General features: G+C 33.5%; 1 protein-coding gene across 3 annotated transcripts in view; it reads right to left on the reverse strand.

The window, feature by feature from the left end:
- Positions 1 to 2,530: 2,530 nt before the first annotated feature.
- LOC140754436 (synaptotagmin-10) overlaps positions 2,531 to 20,227 on the reverse strand; it is a 127,052-nt gene continuing 109,355 nt past the window's right edge. For all 3 annotated transcript variants that reach the window (XM_073089448.1, XM_073089446.1, XM_073089447.1), the window contains exons 8-11: positions 16,556 to 16,676; positions 8,654 to 8,825; positions 5,659 to 5,856; positions 2,531 to 5,362 (exon numbers count right to left, since the gene is read on the reverse strand). In XM_073089448.1, coding sequence (XP_072945549.1) covers positions 5,359 to 5,362; positions 5,659 to 5,856; positions 8,654 to 8,825; positions 16,556 to 16,676 — 495 coding nt within the window. In that variant the 3' untranslated portion in view covers positions 2,531 to 5,358. The remainder of the gene's footprint in view (positions 5,363 to 5,658; positions 5,857 to 8,653; positions 8,826 to 16,555; positions 16,677 to 20,227) is intronic.

Genomic DNA, 20,227 nt, shown 5'->3' on the forward strand with positions numbered 1-20,227 from the left:
ACGAGGTACAAATCTAATTACAGTGTACGTGTGCGCACTAACTGTTCCCGAGTTGGTATTACGTTACGCTGCATGTGCCACACATGCTTGGGAATTACCGTCCCTTGTGGCTTCATAGCGCTAGAGAGATTAAGCTCGTGCAAGGTACGTGTAGCTACGAATTTGTAACGACATGCGTTGCATAGCTTTCTTGGAATTAGAACTTTGCCTTAATCTAAAGGAGGACTGAACATAATTATATTCATTTATTGTTTTTAACGTCAACTAGATCGTTTCATTTTACTCGACTACGGAGGGAATGTTTTTCAATCATATATATGTATGTATGTATGTCTCATTCTTTGACATGTCCTCCAGGCCCAAACGACTTGATTAAATTTAAGATATTATGAAGTGTCGTTGGATTCATCTAAATTGTGGTATAATTTTAACATCGGGTTTTTGTTTTCATAATAATCACTAGTTGATTGTATGCACATGTTTTGTACCTTTAAATAAATAAAAAATGCAATATACGGTAGAACTAAATCGTATAACCGTGCATCTATTCTATCAGGTACAAATCTAATTACAGTGTACGTATGTGCACTAACTGTTTCCGAGTTGGTATTACGTTACGCTGCATGTGCCACACATGCTTGGGAATTACCGTCCCTTGTGGCTCCATAGCGTTACAGAGATTAAGCTTGTGCAAGGTACGTGTCACTATGAATTTGTAGCGACATGCGTTGCATAACTTTCTCGGGATTAGTATTGGACTTAATTGAAAGAACTTCTCTTGCCTAAGCGTAATATATTGTTAAATTTTTTATCTTGCCAAGTACCAAATTCACTTCTAAACTCTACGGACCATTAATAGTGCTATAACATTGAAGGTGTTTGAAACCTCTGTGGTTCGACTAAATCGGCACCACCGCCACTGCTGTGTTCTGGTTTGAAGGAAGTTTAGTAAGGGTACACTTATCTGAGGCATTCCAGCTTTGTTTTCAGGGGTAGACCTCAGGTAGAAATCTAATCTTATCTGAAGTTGATTACAAATGTCGGACCGTTCATCGGTTGGACTGCATGTTCGTCTGCTACTCTTATATTAAAAAAATGAAACAATAATTAATATGGCAGATAAATTATAATGTTTGACTAATTATTAAAATAACTAATTATTAAATTTAATTTCTTATTAATAATATCAGAACTGTATTTAAAATTGTATTTTCGAATCTTATGAGGATTATGGGTTAAAATTAAAATCCAAATAAAAATTGTCAACATTTTATTATATCCATATACCAGTATAAGTACTTACAGTAAATACAGATTTACAGTAAAAAGACTTACAATGAAGTATCCTAGGCTCATACAAAAATAAACTCTCATTCACCCTTCCCTTGTACTCTCATTTCCAAATATTTGTCACCACAAACACGAAGACAAAGAAACCTCTTAGTGAGCATAAATAACATGTATATAGGAAGGAGTCGTATATATAACATATAGGAAACACTAATTACGATTTGAGAATATTCCATATCAACTATTTAAACCGAAAACATCTTTAGGGCTGCCGCATATAAAATCGTTGCGGTACCGCATCGCGAAAGTCAGCGACGCAGTTCGTCACACCATAAACATTACGGCGTTTGCTTGAAAAATAATCTGTTGCGACGAGGTGCCAACGTCAATGCTCATACGCGCGTTGCGGAACCGCACCGCAAAGAAACTTTCATATAAAAGGACAAAGAACTATCATATAAAAGGAAACTAGTGTCACTCGATAAAACATCTAATTTATCGATAATGTCGATAGAATTGAGCCTGAGCCTAGTTTAGATGCTATTACTGCATGGTGATTTATATGGCATGGTGGCAATATATAAATCAATGTGTGTGTAATATTAATAGAAACTACTCGTAATGACTCTCTAAAAGTCCCCAAGCACTTTTTGAATACATGATTTCGTTTAGCTATACCGAACGGAAAATTTAGTCTGATACATAAAATATGAAATTCATGTCTAAAGCTCCTAATAAATTTGAAATTCCTATAAAACTTCCATTTCTCGGAAACTCTTACCAAATTTAGATGTCAGCAAGAGGGAAGTTACGTCGCAACCCTAATATTTAAGTCTCCAAAATAAGCGAGACTAGTCACAAGCTTGTCGCTTACTGAGTTAGAAAGTTAGAGATAAGTTATAAGGTGATTTACTTTTTGGAGGTGTTCCATCTTAGTCCCCTAGATTAGTAAAGATTACTCACTCGTAACAAGAAAATGTAACCAGTTTTAACAATTGAAATTGTCACTGTCATCTATTTTCGTGTTTGAAAAATATTTAAAAATGTAGTTTTTAGATCAAATACGAATGAAACGATATTTCTCCGCACTTTTTCCTCGATTTCGTGTTTTGGCACCACGTAACTGCACATGTCGGCATTGTTCCGCGTAAATTACACCATGACAGCCATTAAATGGCTGACACATTTGTCAGCTGTTTAACCCATTTAATGGCTTCCTTTAATTACAAGATATCTATACTTATCTATGCTTAGTCCTTAAGAATAGCAACACATATTGCTTTAAAGAAAATATTATGTATATGTTGCAAGTTATTTTGATACTCAGGTATTTCTACTGTCAGGTCTACAAGAAATTTTTTCAAAATGTTTTAGAAAAATAATTAATATTACTACTACTACTGCCTAATTTAATATGAAATATTCTCAAATATTTTTATAATCTTATCATCAAAGCATAATGACACTGGCATACAATAAGCTTTTCACTTTTAACTAAAATTAATTTATTTTTTAAAATCTAATACAGTATATTAGTACATGTAAATTTAATTAAGCGATATAAAACGATATAATCATTTCATAGGTAAAAATTGTACATAGGGAATACACATAAAATAAAAATAGTACATAGGTAAACACTTTATTTAGATAAAGATTAGACTTCTATTTGGACCGGAAAAAAATGAAATGTGAACATAATTCTTGGCGCTTCGCTATGCGAGAAAACATTTTGAGAAGTAATAATATCTATTTTAACGTATTTTGCTAATATTTAGACGATATAATGTACGGATTTTTCTATAAATTTTGTGTATAGTAACATTTTAAGCATTAAGTGACGCTTCACCATGCATCAGTCAAATAGGTCTTAAGACATGACTTAAGACACAGTCGTTCAAATCAAAAAGCATGTGTTCTGAATCAATCACCAATTCAGCCCTCTCATAATAACTTATCTATCGATTGGAAAGAAATAACAGATATATCATATGAACAATGGCTAAAAGTCTGCTTTGATTTTTCGTCTATTATAACACGGAAATGATACAGTTCTTTTTCTAATAATCTAACAATTAAGAATTCAAATCGTTACTATTATATATAAAAATGCAATTTCATGATCATTAATAAATGATTTCATGACTATCATTTATAATTGATGATAGTAAATCATTTTTTTTGTTTATCATTAAATCCTGATCCTCTTAGGGACCTGATGTAACTTTTTAAATTTCTTATTAAAGTTTCTTGAACATGTTCAGAATAGTCACGGCCCTCAATTACGTCCGCTACGTGACAAAACTTTTTTAATTAATTTAGTAAAGTAGAAAAAATTAATACAATTTTATCGTTCCCTAAACTAAGTTTGCTAATTTTCTTTTCAATTTTCATGGTTAAATTTGATATGCGTAAAATGATATCACCGATAACCAATATCTGACATTAATAAATGAGTGTTAACGATCAAACATGTCTCTCGATATGAAATAACATGACACATGACATGTGTTCTAAAACACATGTCATATGTTTTACGTAGTGATATGCTTTAAAATGTACTTTATTTTTCATAAATATGCCTTTTTCTTATAATGTATGGTCTGAAGTCGTCTAAGATACTTGCTTAAAAGTCTAAGATTCTAAAATAACATAAAATATGTACCTAATACACAAACATGTCATGTCACATTGTAGAAATATATTTTAACATGTTTCAACGTACCTCAAAGTACATTGAAATAAAACTTTGTTTTTTCAGCTACAATCAGAAAAAAGTTGAGAAATATTGCAGATATTTTAGTTTAGTTTCTTATAATTATAAGTTAAATCTATTATATCTTCAAAAACATTTTTAAAACCTTTGGTAATATAAAAGAACACGAAAAGCTCTACTTTGACATTTTTTATTAATGTTTAGTAATAAAATGACCAAAACATTTATAGAAATTGGGAATACATTATCTTCAAAAAGTTGACTTTTGACTTTGGTCACTTTATTAAAAGTTATTTATTTTCTTCTTATTTCGGTCGTATTAATAGATAAAGTTTATTATAAGATTATTAAATATAGATTTATACAATACATATTTTACTCTTAATTAGATTTTATATGTCTCGAGTGTTGATATATAAAGATTTTTATATATTTAATTTTAAAACGATTTAAAGCTTCGATTTCGTCTTAAAAAGAGTGTAACAGTAACAGATCTTTATAGTGCTGTGCAAAACAAAAATATACTCTTTCTTACCATTTCATTTCAAAATCCATCTACTTATTGTCCACCTCTAGAAGAATGTTTAAAACATTCGCAATATTTAAAATAGCATCGTGCATCAATTTATCATTTCATTCAGAATAGTTTTATTTGAAGAATGTGATATTTGATATGATATATTTCTTGAAAATACATACTATAATAATATACGTCAATCAATTATACATGAGACAGTAATTTTACAACATCTAACTTACATCATAGTATATTATGTACATGGTACGATCAAGTCTTGAATTTGAAATGTGCGTATTTACGTAGATTTGGAAATAATGAAGTTTAAACATATAATGCAGGGCTGGAAGTAATTACAATTATTGTTACAGAGGACACAGAAATAAATCATAGAAGATTAGGTATAAAAAGTTGCAGTTCAGAAAAGAATGGAGGTGATTCTTACAAATTCTAAGTGTTAAACACCATCAATATGTATAGAACATCATCAAATGCTACATCTACTTTAAATTATACGGGGATATATAATTCTTAATGCATTAAATGATTGTAATATCAAGAAATTCATCTTTCTACTTCAACGGAGATCGCTATATTCACGTTCTAATTAACCTCTACTCTCTACGCTCCATATCACTTAACATTCAATGTCTTACTTAAACATCGCTACTGTAAATGGACATACAACCGTAAAATCATCTAATCACATTTACTTAGTTATATCCTTTGGCATCATGAGAGAAAAAGCCCGATGAAGACTCGAAGCCTTTCCGTTCCAAAAAAAATTGCCCAATTTTCTGATGTCAATTTCTTACGTTGTTTGACCTTTGTCTCTTCATCTGTAAAAAAGTTTTTTTTGTAGTTGATATCAATATTCAAAGAGAAATTTGATTTTTTTAAATGCTTTGCCCTAGCAATACTTTTCTATTGACTGATTTTAAAAAGAAAAAAACTAAGAAATGTGTAGAGTTCACTGAAGAATCCAAAAAAGCTTATTTACTCATAACAATTACTATTTTGTAATTATTTCTTTAAATTACAAGAATTCTATCATATAAAGAAAACTCTAACAACAAACTAAGACAATACAATCCTATTTAACTATCTTTGCTATAATTTCTCAAAAACTACATACCTTACACTTAAGCAGCTCAGCCCAACATTCTCATGCTTCGTCGGCGGAGACACATTGGCAGGCAAGCTCTTGTTCAGAGGGTACCACTGGGCCACCGGCTTGCGACGGTTGTCGAGCATCTCCAACCAGTGGTCACGACCGATACCAATCAGCGATGAACCGATGGCCGTGCACCCGATAAGCTCGTTTTGACCGATCCTGGTAAAGAAAATAAGATTTTGAATATCTGTGTGTGTGATGTGATAAAACTTAAAAGGTACACTCATAACAATAGAATCAGTAGAATAGTCATAACACCACAAATGCTCCGCTACCCTCGAGGACTAAACTGAAACGCCTCAGAAAAGTATGTCTTCCTTACCACACCCTTCAAACCAGGACACAGCAGCGTTTAACACTGCTGTTATGAGGCAGATATAGGTATGGCGGTGGCGCCGCCGGAGTCGAACCACGAAGGGTTCTACCACATTCAAAACAAAATACGCCACATCCAAACCCAAACCAAGAATGACCCGGTATTGTGATCATAGAGTTTTTGATACGATTATAAATTATATTAAAAAAATAACAACAGCATAAAAAAATTTGACCAAACAAGACGTTAGTAAAGTATCGTTTTTCTTTATAAATCAACAAATCCAAAAAACAAATAGGAATAAAAAGCAGTGATTTTATCTGAATTACAAACTTAAGCAATTGAGTTTTGCGACATAAATCAATATCAACTTCTACAGGATACTGGTCCCTTCTTAAATGAGAAGGGTTAAGGCCATATCGCTGGTCAAGGACGGGGAGAGATTTAGAAAACATTACGGCTCCCCAAGGCATCAGTTTCCGTATAATGTTTTCCTTCAACCTTTAGGTAAGAGAAAACAACTAATGTAGACGTAGATTTTCGTAACATAGTTAAATACAGAATTGTTTTAAGATACTTAAAAAGGATTGGTTATACTTTACAAATATTTCATTTTAAAGGTATATGTTAAAAATAATTATAGCTTGAAAAACTAAAAAACACGCTTTTATGATAAAATCAACTAAAAAGTAGAAAATATTTTTTCAAATCAATTAAGGAACAGTAAATAGTAAAAAAGCGTGGGGTGCTACATTTATCAGTTTTCGAAAAGCGTCAATTTCTTTGTATTATTACTAAATTCTGGGAATTCTGGCAATACTGTATGAACAACTACATGAACGGTTTCAGCGTGTTTATAGGGTTCTGTACTCAAACGGTAAAAACGGAATTTTATTACTAAGCCTTCGCTGTCAGTCCGTCTGTCACAGGGCTCTATATCTTAACCGTAAAAGATACACTTAAAATTTTTACTAAGTAATTATACATAAGTACACTTTGAATTCATTTTTTACAATATATTTTCTTCTAAATTCCTATCTTACCAAATACGAGTACTAAAAAAAGATGGTAGGGAATCCTCCGTGTGCGACTTCGACTCACACTTAGCCAATTCCCCCTATCATATCTTTGTTATCGTTAAACATATTAGTTTATGTCGATAAAACTTAATTAGCATATGTTTTGATAACTTCGTAAACACTCGACTAAACGTCTTAATCGATGTCTAGACTAGACTAATTACTTCATCGTTTTAGAAACACAAACACGTCAGTAATATCCATATTACTAATTAACTGCTTCCAATAAATGTAAAGCTTAGTACGTTCGATGTGTACAGTAATTTGTTTTATTAAATAAACATTTCTCATTTCAATTTTATAATGATGAATACTGTAATCTGATGTTGTGAAATGTACAAATCTGATATCAGAGGTGAAATTTAATTATGCTGTTTGTTGTTTTGGTGAAATATAATGACATTAAATTACAAATTATCACGTTTTAATATTAAACTCGTAAACCGGGAAACGGTTCGTATAATTCATTATTTGGGCTCGATATGGATGAAATAATTATTGCAATAGCACGTGCTCAAAGCATTTCAAATATCAGCTTACAGAGAGGATTACTTCACAAAACGTTTTTTGAATATGCTTTCGACACTCAAAGCGCAGCCATAGGATTCCTTGTGTCGTAGTTGCTATGGACACACAAAAAGACTGAACAAACACCCAGGCCCAGAACACATACCTATCCATATTCATCATTCAGATAACTGTCTGGCCAGGGATCGAACCCGGTACCCTTTGTGAATCAAACCGATATTGTAACCGTTGGGCCACGCGTGAAGAAGTATACATTTTAAAAACCTATTCATACTATTTTATAGCTTAATTCTTAATAACCGCTTAAAATTAATCTTAAACACATTTATCAAAAAGTTTCAATAGAAAATTACGGGCACACCGATATCCAAGATGGAGTTCATATTGAAACGGCTTATCGTTATTATGAAACTCTTGCATCATGCTTTATCTTGACGTTTATAAGCGGAAAGTTCAAGTTAAATCACCCCAAGTTATTGTAGAAAAGTTCTCAGATTTGAAACACTAAGGTGCTTTAAAATAAAGTAGGGCTTTAGGTAATATTTTCTCTAAGTTAGTGAAATAGTGTCAAATATAATCTAGGTATAGTAATAGATTAACTGAATTTTACACTCGCCTTTTTATTATTTCAATAACAATATATGAAATTGCTAAGTAAATTCAACATATAATACAATTATTTTTTAATTATTTCTAGTCAAAAAGGACTATTTTTTACCCGATTGATGGTAATGTTTTTCGAGCGTATGTATTTATATATGGCTTATATATGTATGTATAGCTCAATCATTGGCATGCTCTACAGCCCACATAGTTTGATAAATTTTAACATAATTTTATACCTTTGGATTTCCCAAAATTATGAAAATAACATGAACTATATGTATTTATAAGCCCTCGGGTTTTATGATTTTATAAATGGTTTTTTTATTAAATTATTAACCGAATAATCATGCCGCTATAAATAAAATGCAAAGTGATAAAAAAATCACCATAATACATAAACATTCAACATGTCATTTAAACCACTTACATGTCATAATCGATGACCTTGACCAGCAATGTGACGTCATACACGTTCTCTTCTGGCAGGTCGAAGACCAAAGCTTCATTGTAGACGGGGCTGAGAGTATTCTTCTTAACAGTCGTCTTCTTCTTCTTGATTCTCTTGCCTTGGCAAATAAGGCAGATCTTCACGTAGGGATCTATGAAAAGAAAAAGCATATTGTGTATACGTTTATAGATTTAAACAGTGATACGCTAGTGGTTTCAATTTGCCCTCTTAATCAAAGATTGAATCCCAGGCACGCGCTTTTGATTTTTCAGAGTAATGTCCGTATTAAAAATTAATAGTCAATTTTTAAACGGTGAATGAAATCATTATTAGGTAACTTCACACAATTTCTGATAAAAATCAAAGTTGTGTAAAGTCTACCAATTTGCACTTGATCGAGGAGAAGAATTAATGCTAGAATCTCTTTTAAACAGAGAAAAGATCCGTATGCAGCAGTGGGAGAATTAAAGACATTTTTAATCGATTTTCATGCTAATTCTAAAGGGAACCCTTAAAATCACCACAGATCATCTAATCGTTTTAACTTTTCTCTAAGTGCTTTAACTTATGTGTGATTTATAAAACTGTGTTGCGGTTATGGCTGTGCTACAAAAGCCATTTAAGCCAGATTATTAGTTCAATATCGCCTCAATCTTGTTTGCATCGAACGAACAAGTTATAATCCAATGAATTCGAGATCTTGTTTATTTTACGTAAAGAGATGATTAACCACATACTGTTTAATTAACGGCTTAGAATATTTACACTTCAACTTTAACAATTAAAGGTTTGAGTAATGCTGTATTCAAATCGATTAAGTTCTAATTTATTTATTTTGAAGGTCATAGAATCCTTTGTGGTTCGACTCCGGCGGCACCACCACCACACTTATTTCTGCCTCATAACAGCAGTGTTAAATATTGCTGTGTTCTCGTTTAAAGGGAAGTAAGGAAGACATACTTTTCGGAGGAGCTCGAGCTTAGTACTTATGGATAGCGGCGCATCAGTGGCCGAGCTCAGGTAGGAATATCTAAGCTATTTGTGGTTGATTACAGATGTCCATGGGCAGTAGTAGCCACTTACCATCAGATGGACTGCATGCTCGTCTGCTATTCCTATATTATAAAAATAGTACATTACGATACGCGTGGCCAAAGTAGCCTTTTTGCGCGGCGTGAAGTTAGCGCCCGAGCGCAGCGAGGGTGCTAAACGCCGTGCACATAATATGCTACTTATGTCACAAGTATCGTATACTATTTTATAGTTCGTGTGACATAAACCCGCTTATACTTGTGAAGTAATATGAAAAAATATGATAATTATTTTGAAAGTTATAAATGATTGAAACTAAAAATTATGAACTAAAAAAGCAATAAAAATGTGACACAACCAAAACCATTGAAATTTGATGTGAAGAAGTCTTGATTTAGAAAATTTAGTAATTATTCTGCTCTTGTGATAAAGACAAATCTAACACCACACATACGTCGAAATCTATCAAGCCATTTAGGCTACATACAGGCGTTTAGACCAATGACTTATGATGGGAACTCCACCTAAACGTATTAAAGAAACATATGATAAGCAATCACATAATGTACTAATACATGACTAATACTAGTGATACAGTAGAAAATCGATTATCCGAACCTCAGTTATAAATATTCGCGATTATTCGGATTGACAAACGTGAACAAGTAACTTTGTAACCCTTGCAAATAAGCCACATTTTGTGTGACATGTCATTTAAATTCCGGAAAGTCCCCAAATCGTAACTAAAAAGTTACTATAAAAAACAAAAACCCGATAGCTAAAAATATAGCCTACGTTATCTCCACAATTTAGACGAATCCAACGACACATCATATGTCAACATTAGTGAAGTCGTTTGAGTTGTTGCCAAAGAATGAAAAATACACACGTAACAAACATAATTATGGTCGAAAAACATTACCTTCCTAAATCGGTTTAAATAACTTTTCTTCATAAACTCAATTATCCAAACTTTCGATAATCCGAATGCCACAAATACGACAACACATAGGTCGCTTAGTAGAGATTCTACTGGTAGTAGTATTATGGCTAATTTTGATAACGCTTCCTAATTTAAATATCTCCTACTATGGTGTGTAGCGAAAATACACAGTCAAAACAAACAATAAACTCGATAATGCCCAACAGTTAGTCTTATAGTGCTGCTTTTGCTTAGTATATACACAATGGCCAAAATATTTATAAATACGTCCAAAATAAAATATTAACATAATTATAGCTTTAAATAAAATACTCATTACTCACTTTTAATTTTAAAATTGCATTTAAAAGTATGAAACGTTCATAGTTATGTTTATTTTTTACAACTGTGAGGGTAGTGTATTAATATTCGTACGGTGTAAAAATCGGCTACTTTGGACACAGAAATGCGTGGCTTAAATGTGGGTTTAGGTCACAGAGTGCTATAAATAATAATAACAGTTTATTTATTTAGACAGTGAAGATATATGTGTGAATGTACGTGTATATGGCAAAGAGAACGCAGTCTTGTGGGGCTCAGTAATTACTTTGTGTGATTACACGTGGATTGATGAATTGCTAACTGTTTTAGTATGTATGTGGGACACGTGTATCGTATACTACATTAATAAAACATGTGTGTAGCGTTACAGTTATTACTTCAATGAAATGAGACTGAACCCAGAGTATACTATGCCAGAACTATTATTTATACGTATATACGAGTATTTTTACAGGAGTAGCAGATGAGCATGCCGTCCACCTGGTTAATAGCTACTGCCGCTCGTACACATGTGTAATCAATCTCAGATAAGATTAGATTCCTATCTGATGTCGGCAACAGATGCTCCGCTAGCTCTAAAGACTAAACTGAAATGTCTTGGAAGACTATGTCCCCTTTACCACACGTTTCAAATCAAAACACATCAGCGCCTAACACTGCTGTTATTAGGCAGAAATAGGTGAGTCGAACCACAGAGCAATCTACTCGAGGGGCAGGTGTCCTCCGACCACCTGGAGGACTGAAAATCTGCACACGCAGCCTAGCACAGGTCACGTTAGGACCGACAGCTGCACCGCTGCCTCACGGCAGCCCACAACACCGGTGGGCAGTGAACCCACTGAGGAGATTGCCCGGGTAAGGAGGGATCCCTCGAGGCCCGTATTCCCTGCGCCATGCGGCGAAGTCACGCCGCGGCATAGGACTACCATTTTGCTTGTACAGAGCGTTCTATCACCAAAGTAAATTTCATTTATTATTTCATTTTGAATAAACGCCGTTGTTGTCCCAATCGATGGTCTTCTCTCAGAATTTCGAAAGTTAAGATCCTCTTTTCATTATAACATTATATTTATTTGAAAAAGCTTCGTTTAGTTTATAAACAATATATTGCGGTAAAATTACCTTTTTGTTTTCAACACTTGAGAGAAAATCCTTAATAACGTACATAATAATCTTAACGTTTTACGACCGCAACTAAGGAACTTTTATTAAGGGCAAGCAGCTAAGTGGGCAGTTTATTAAAACCTTCATAATCGGAGATGACCAAGACACTCTCTGATTAAAAGATATTCTGGAAACTTCCGTCGTAAAATAAGCCTATTAACTCCGATTACTTTTATTTAGTTTCATTTGGCCTCCGTTATATTTTTTTTTGTTTACTGTTTTCTGTTTCTGTTTTCCTACAGTGAGAGGCTGAAGAGTGATAGTGAAGAGTACTCAACCATCATTGTCTCATGCAAATTGATTCAGGATTGCATGGGCTATTGGTCAACTCATGTCATTAATACGCTTTTATTTTTTTATAGGATGGTAGGACTTGGGGATACCTCCATCATACCTATTTCTAACGTAAAACAGCGGTGTGGATCTCAACCAACGTAGATGTGGAGACTGCCTTAATGGCAATGTATCTGTAATCGGCTTTAAGTAGAATCCCTGTCCTCTTTGAAGTCCATAGATGGCAATGACCACTCAAGAAGCCTGCGCCCTCGTTTGTTATCTAATATATAAAATTCTCGTGTCACAGTTTTCGTTGCCATACTCCTCCGAAACGGCTTGACCGATTTTGATGAAATTTTTTGTGCTTATCCGGTATCTATGAGAATCGGCCAACATCTATTTTTCATCCCCCTAAATGTTAGGGGTAGTACAACCCTAAATTTTTTTTTATTTATATGGCAATACAACGTTTGCTGGGTCAGCTAGTTTCACACTATAAAACGTGATTATAAAACATGATTTTCAACCACCCATTAGCTTTTAACAAGGTCTTAGTTACTACTATCCAATGATAATAACCGGTAACAAGAGCTCAATATTCTCGGTTCTAATAACACTTCTGTGTAAGCTTCGGTGAATTTAGCCATTAACGGCTCACTGCAACGTTGCTTATGTAAATACAGAAGCATATGAGCATGTAGACTACCCGATATGTAAGCACTGCACATGGACTACCACTTATATATTCCATAAATAGGTAAGGAGACCTTCCTGAGCTCAATCACAGGCGTCACTAAATTAGAATGATGTTTAAACCAGAACATAGCTGTTTACGTCATTGTGCAGCAGAAATAGAAAGAAATAAGGGTGAGACCGCCACAATGGAGCCATTAATAATATTACTGTTATTTATTTACCTACTGTTTATTATAGGAACACTTTGATATAATTCTATAAATTTAACGTATTATATCCATTAAAGTATTTTTTATTATATAGGAGTAGCAGAGCATGCAGTCTACCCTTCAGATCAGAACACAGCTGCGTTTAACACTGCTGTTATGAGGCTGAAATAGGTGTGGCGGTGATGCCGCCGGAGTCGAACCGCAAAGGGCTCTATCAACTTTAAAAACCTTTCAGCCACCTTTTAAATTACCCGATCATCTTAACTTGAGGGTGGCAACGTTTCTGTTGTCGGCTGCAGGTAGAACCGCTATCTAAATATATATAACTCAAAGGTGACTGACTGACATAGTGATCTATCAACGCACAGCCCAAACCACTGGACGGATCGGGCTGAAATCTGGCATGCAGGTAGATGTTATGACGTAGGCATCCGCTAAGAAAGGATTTTGATCAATTCTACCCCCAGGGGGATAAAATAGGGGATGAAAATATTACTTCGTAACGCGAGCGAAGCCGCGGGCAAAAGCTCGTTTTATATAGAGTTGGTCACACATAGCCATGGGTGACAGTGAATAATTAGTAATTAGCATGCTAATACTAAACGGTAATTTGCTACGTTTTATATAATGTAGGAGTAACAGACGAGCATGCAGTCCACCTGATGGTAAGTGGCTACTGCAGCTCACGGACATCTACCCTAGATAGGTCGGCCACAGTTGCGCTGCTACCTCTGAGGACTAAGCTGGAACGCCTCAGAAAAATATGTCTCCCTTACCACACCCTGCAAAATGGAACACAGCAGCGCCTAACACTGCTGTTATTAGGCTACTTTAATCTTATAAAAACCACGAAAGAAAACGAAGATATATTAACTTCAAAATAATGTACCAAAATAAATACCAAATCTGTTTTAATTTGAATTACCAAGGAAATCCTTCAGATATCATTTACGTTGAGAAATGTTTAATTTTAAGCAAGATTTTGTCCGTGACCTCCATTCCGGAGTGCGGAAGGCTTTAATAATTCTAATTAAATGTAATAATTAAGCATCTTGTCGATTATATAACATCCATGTTTTTGTTATGTTCTACGATATCATGTTGTGTTATGATATGAAACATGTGAAACTGACATGCAACATGTTATGAATTATGTCATGTTAAGTATTGCATATTATTAATAAACAGATGATACACATATAAGGAATGCAAAACTCTTTGTGTTCGTGTCAGAACAGTTTTTGGTCCCCGGCCCTGCCAAAATAGGAATAATGAATGTAGGTATTGCATCACTTTTAAAGCCCATAAGTAGTGGGTTCAATTATCAATTCGCATACAAATCTTATGCAACGTAGACTGGCAGTATAAAGGGTTTTAGAATTTGGTGTCGTTTGTTTTCAAGCCGCCCAAGCCCTCCAAGGTTTAACAACTATAGCAACAACGGTACCAACAGGTTAACTCACGATCATTAATTCAAATCAAAATCAAAATCAAATCAAATCAAAATTTTTTATTCAAAATAGGTTCTTTACAGAGCACTTTTCGAATGTCAAACTACCACCATTTCACAAGGTGTTTCGTTATGGAGAAGAAGCGGCGAAAGAAACTCCATAACACACATCTTTTAAAAAAAATGGATTTTACAATGTTAAACTTAACCTAATGGTACATGTGGAGCTGGAACTACTTCAGACCACACCGTTTTGTCAGTCAAATAATCACTTAGTTTATAGTACGCTTTTTTACATAGAGTTTGTTTAACGACATGTTTGAACTTTTTTTCTGTGAGATTTAAAAATTTGGTCGGGTATAATAATCAATCTTAACTAATGAACACTTCGAAATTTGATACTTTACTTTTCCGAGGCGTTCCATCTTAGTGCTCAAAGTAGCGGCGCATCTGTGGCCGACCTCAGGTAGGAATATATAATTCTATCTGGGGTTGATACAGATGTCCATGGACGGCAGTAGCCACTAATCAGGTGGACTGCATGCTCGTCTGCTACTCATATATTATAACGACCTATTAGATGTTATAACAACGGGTGTGATTTACACAAGCCGTGGGACCGCACATCGTAGTTACTGAAGGTCTTTACGTAACTAGATACCGTTGTTCTTGTTAAACCTATATTATTATATTTTGTTACGTTAACGGTTCAGGGACGCTTGTTATTTTCTCAAATACTAGCGGAAACTCAATATTGTTTACTATATTTTATTATGTAATATTTTGTAATATTATGTAATAGGAAATAAATCTATTTATTACTAAATAGATTTATTTCCTATTACATAATATCTGTAGACTACCTATACATCCTCTAAAGTGTTTTTGAACTAATATAAAGTCGACGAAATTTAAAAGTGTTCAACAAAGTTAATTATTATTGTTTACTACTCAAAATTTTTATACTTATTTTTTCGCCATAACTTCTTTCTGAAACAGATATGATTCTCAATATAAAAACACAAATTTGATTTTAAAACATGCTTCTAATTATACTTTAAACTCGAGATGTGATATTATGTGTTTCGAAACACCATATGCCATATACATAAGTGCAATGTCAATAAAATCCTACCAATAAGTCTAAAATTAATGAGTAATCTTAAAAGAAACAGATTAACTAATCATTTCGTGGTTACCAACCTCATTCTAACCAATTTTCTTTATAATCTCATACCAGAATATCATATTCATAGATTAAACACATTATTACGTGGCTTTCCTTCACAACTTTTATTATCTGGTTTATGGATAAAGCACTCTAAGTTATACTCGGTTTTATGTACCTTATTTCCAGAATATGAAGGATAATACCTCATAATTGATGTATTACCTACATCTCGTATATGTAGTATGTTGAAAAAATAGTGCTTATAAATAAATCTGCATATTTTCCACTTTTCGTCTCCTATTTACACTGTTTAGGGGAATATTTTTTGAAAATCCTTTATAAATACGTTATTAAAGTTTGCTAGTAGACTTATCATAATACCTTCAGTTTGGCCTAATAAAAATGTTTTTGGCAGAAAGGAAAATCCATTTTCCTTTATGTAATATATTTAAATAGTTATCTATAACCATTTTCAAACATAAAAGTAACTTACTCAAATTAATTATTATTGATAAGTACTACCTATGAAGACTAACATGAAACACCTCATAGAAAGTAAGTAGGGCAGAAATCCACGTATAATAAATATAGGGTTATTTCTATATTGTAACCGACGTACCTGAAGATCCGTTGATATCCATAGCCTTCAAATTCCGAGCCTTGATAACAGTCACGGTGAGTCGCCCAGCAGTGGGCAAGTAGCAGAGTGACAGCATCAGCTCACCAAGGTCCTTCTTCTCCTGTGGACAAATCGATACGTTACAAGGTTTGGTAATTAGCAAGAGACTTATTTATTTTCTGTATCTACAAAGGAAGCCATAGTATGTTCTTTTTTTATTTATTTATTCTTTATTAACAAAAATGTGGTACAAAAGGCGAACATAATATTTCGTTTGTTGTCTTTAATTATACTAAATTTCAGATATATATGTGAAAGCTATAATACTGCGTCAAAATTTAGGGCATCCCTCTGAAATGAGACTTTCCAATAAAATGTCTTACAAAAATTATCGAAAACAGATACACAAAACGTAAAACAACTTTTCATTTCTTTTTAATATAGGAGTAGCAGACACGTGCAGTACGCCTGATAGTAAGTGGCCATGCCCATGGGCAGCTATACAACCTAAGACTAAGATGGAATGCCTCGGAAAAGTATGTCTTCCTCCAAAACAGAACACAGCAGCGCTTAACACTACTGTTATTAGGCAGAAATAAGTGTGGCGGTGGTGTTGCCGGAGTCGAACCACAGAGGTTTCTAATCACATCCTTTCTTTTTAACTTTCTTTATTTTTTTGGGTTTCATTGGTGAAATAAATATTCCCAGCGGTGGGATAATAAGTTAACGACCTTCAGTTATTCGTAATTACAGAACCGATCAATATGCTTTTTGCTTTACTGTAAAATCCAAAGGCTTTCAAACGTGATGAAGGTTAGCAGTGGTAGCTTTGCTAGCCCTGAAAGGTATTGCAAATGTTGATTAATGATTGTGGGTCTTATTCCTCGCCGGATTATATAAGTAGATTGTGTAAGCAGAAACCCAATTTTGAGATAATTAATGATATTTTAAGATTTTAGTTTGCGTGTACAGATTGCTCAAATGTAAGAAAATGTAAGTCTAATAAAATAAATCCTAAGTTAATTATGTAACGGCACTTGTGTAAGATAAATACAAAAATGTATAGACCACAATGAACGTAACTCTCAAATAAGAATTTTGAATTTGGCCTAACCCGGATTCGAACCCAACATAACATTGCACTGGATTGAGCAATTAAATCAGTCCAAATAGTATTGGAACTTTTTCACTTTTTCATCTTGCAATAAAAAATACGTGTGGCACTCGGAGACTGCCGCGGTAAAGCTATTGCATAGCATTTTTTATGCTATGAAAACGCTCAGAAGGAATTCCAGAAATACAATATATTCTTCCATAATCATCAACATTTACATTAATACATCTTTATCCACTATTTTATCATATCTCCATTATATAAGACATTGCAAATATCAGCTGACATTTCATAACTCCAAGCAAGACTGAACATTCTAAAATATAAAATAGAAAAGTATTTAATAAGTGACATAAAGTATTAACAACCAGCAATATAAATGAATCAATGCGATGTGCCTGTGACATTTGGCCGAATGTTACAGGTACATCGCATTTTTCATTAATAAATGCACTTTGTTTATTCATATTTAAAACACTTTGTACACAAATTATTTGTACCATAAATCATAATGGCGTTTTGATTTTGTGCTGTCAAGTCTGTCAGTTGTAATTGTACGTTTAAAAATAACAAACACTCTTTTACGTTATTTTATCAATCCAGAATTCAACATAGCTTATGTTGATAAAACATATTATTTGGATAATATGGTAATATAATTTTGAATTTTATAATAGGAATATAAAATATACTTCACGCAATTTTAAGATTTCTGCACGGATTATAAAAAAATGTGTATTACTGCCATCTGTGTTCAAGTTGACGAATTAAGGTTATCAAATAAAATAATAAGGAATGTAAAATAATACTTTATTCAATTATATCCATATTTTTCTATTGACAGTCAACAACTCGGTTGCCTGGAGACTTGATATCCAACAGTCCTCCACCGCTATTTTCACTTACACCACCAGGGGGCAGCATTTGGTCAAGGTGACGGCGCACCAGTATGCCATTTTCAGTTCTGACTTCATAATGGAGTCTACCTAATCTTCGATGACGACTCCGAACTCCCATTTAACTCTTGGGTTGGTGTAACTGCGGACTTGTACCTGCATTGTAATGTAATCTGGATAGTGGGGCGGATTTCTTAAATAAGGCATGCATATAGGTTCTTACCTCTCTGCCGAACATTAACTGATAAGGTGATAACTCTTTTATATTAGGTGTACGTCTCAAGCGTGCCTTGACAGTTAACAGTTTATCAAATAAACTTCCGCTCTTGCTGATATAAAAGAACATTCAGGTATTAGCCGATTATTTTCTTTTTGTACATTCAAAAATTTAAATTTTAGCTTTGTATATATTTCTTCAAATTCGTACCTGTATTTTATTTCCTCTTCTAAATTTTCTTCTTCTGTAAGCCATTCAATTTTTTCTTGAATCGCGTAGAATTTGTTCAAATTTTCTTGTAAAGAATTCAGTCGTATATTTATTTCTTCAATGTCAATTTTTTCTATTCCCGAAATGTAATTTTCGGTTCGTTTCATTAACCCACGTAATGTGGCTCGTATTTCCTTATTGTTTTTTAGTTCATTCGACATCTCGTCGCCAATATCAAATAAAATAATAAGGAATGTAAAATAATACTTTATTCAATTATATCCATATTTTTCTATTGAAAGTCAACAACTCGGTTGCCTGGAGACTTGATAGTTGGATATCAAGTCTCCAGGCAACCGAGTTGTTGAAAGGTGTTACTTATTTTCGTTACGGAATTTCTCGATTCGGTCGCCGCGCTCAAAGCCCGCGATAAAAGCTATGCAATAGCTTAAAAATATTCATATAATTTAAAAGCAGTAGTAAAATCGCAACTTCGAAAAGAACTTATGGTTCCAAAGAGCCCTGTGATAGAGGAACAGATGAAAAGACAGCGAGACTTAGGGTTCCGTTTTTACCCTTTGGGTACAGAAACCTAAAAATGGTTAACCATTCAAATAAGATTCTTTAAAATCAATGCGTCATAATGCTATTATTTTTTTAATCGAAAATAATTATAGTTTAAAAACAAGTACCACGCTGAAATCGCACAACGAAAATCATTAATCCTAATTCCTGATGATCCTGATGAGGAGAATGGGATAAAATTATTAAAATCGTGTATTGTCGTCAATTCTTGGTAATTATTCAAAATTTTAAATCAATCAGACCATTCAAACCGGGTAAAATCGATTACAAAGATTACGTTACATACATACATACATAGATAATCAGAGCGTGTTAAAAAAGGCACGTTGTCGTCAAAATTAATAAATATATATAAATCCTTCTCTTCAAAATCTGAAACACTTCTTAACAAAGCACCGTGAATAAAAACGGTTTTGCCAATATTCGCGAGTTGTAAGTACGAAGTGTTTTCGTACTTACAACTCGCGGGGAAGTTGGTGTGGCTTATTAAGTTACATTACTTGCCAAAGTTTGATTGCTTACTTTTATTTTGGCGAACAATGTGTACGAACGATATTTTTATCTTTATTTTTGGGGTACTGAAGCTAAATCTGTAAACTTTAATGTAACTCGTATACAAATTTTCTATTTGTTGCTTCCTTTGATACTTT

The sequence above is a fragment of the Epargyreus clarus genome, unplaced genomic scaffold, assembly GCF_041222505.1.
Source record: "Epargyreus clarus isolate Ecla_fem2 unplaced genomic scaffold, WU_Ecla_fem_2.2 ptg000029l, whole genome shotgun sequence".
Classification (NCBI taxonomy): Eukaryota; Metazoa; Arthropoda; class Insecta; order Lepidoptera; family Hesperiidae; genus Epargyreus; species Epargyreus clarus.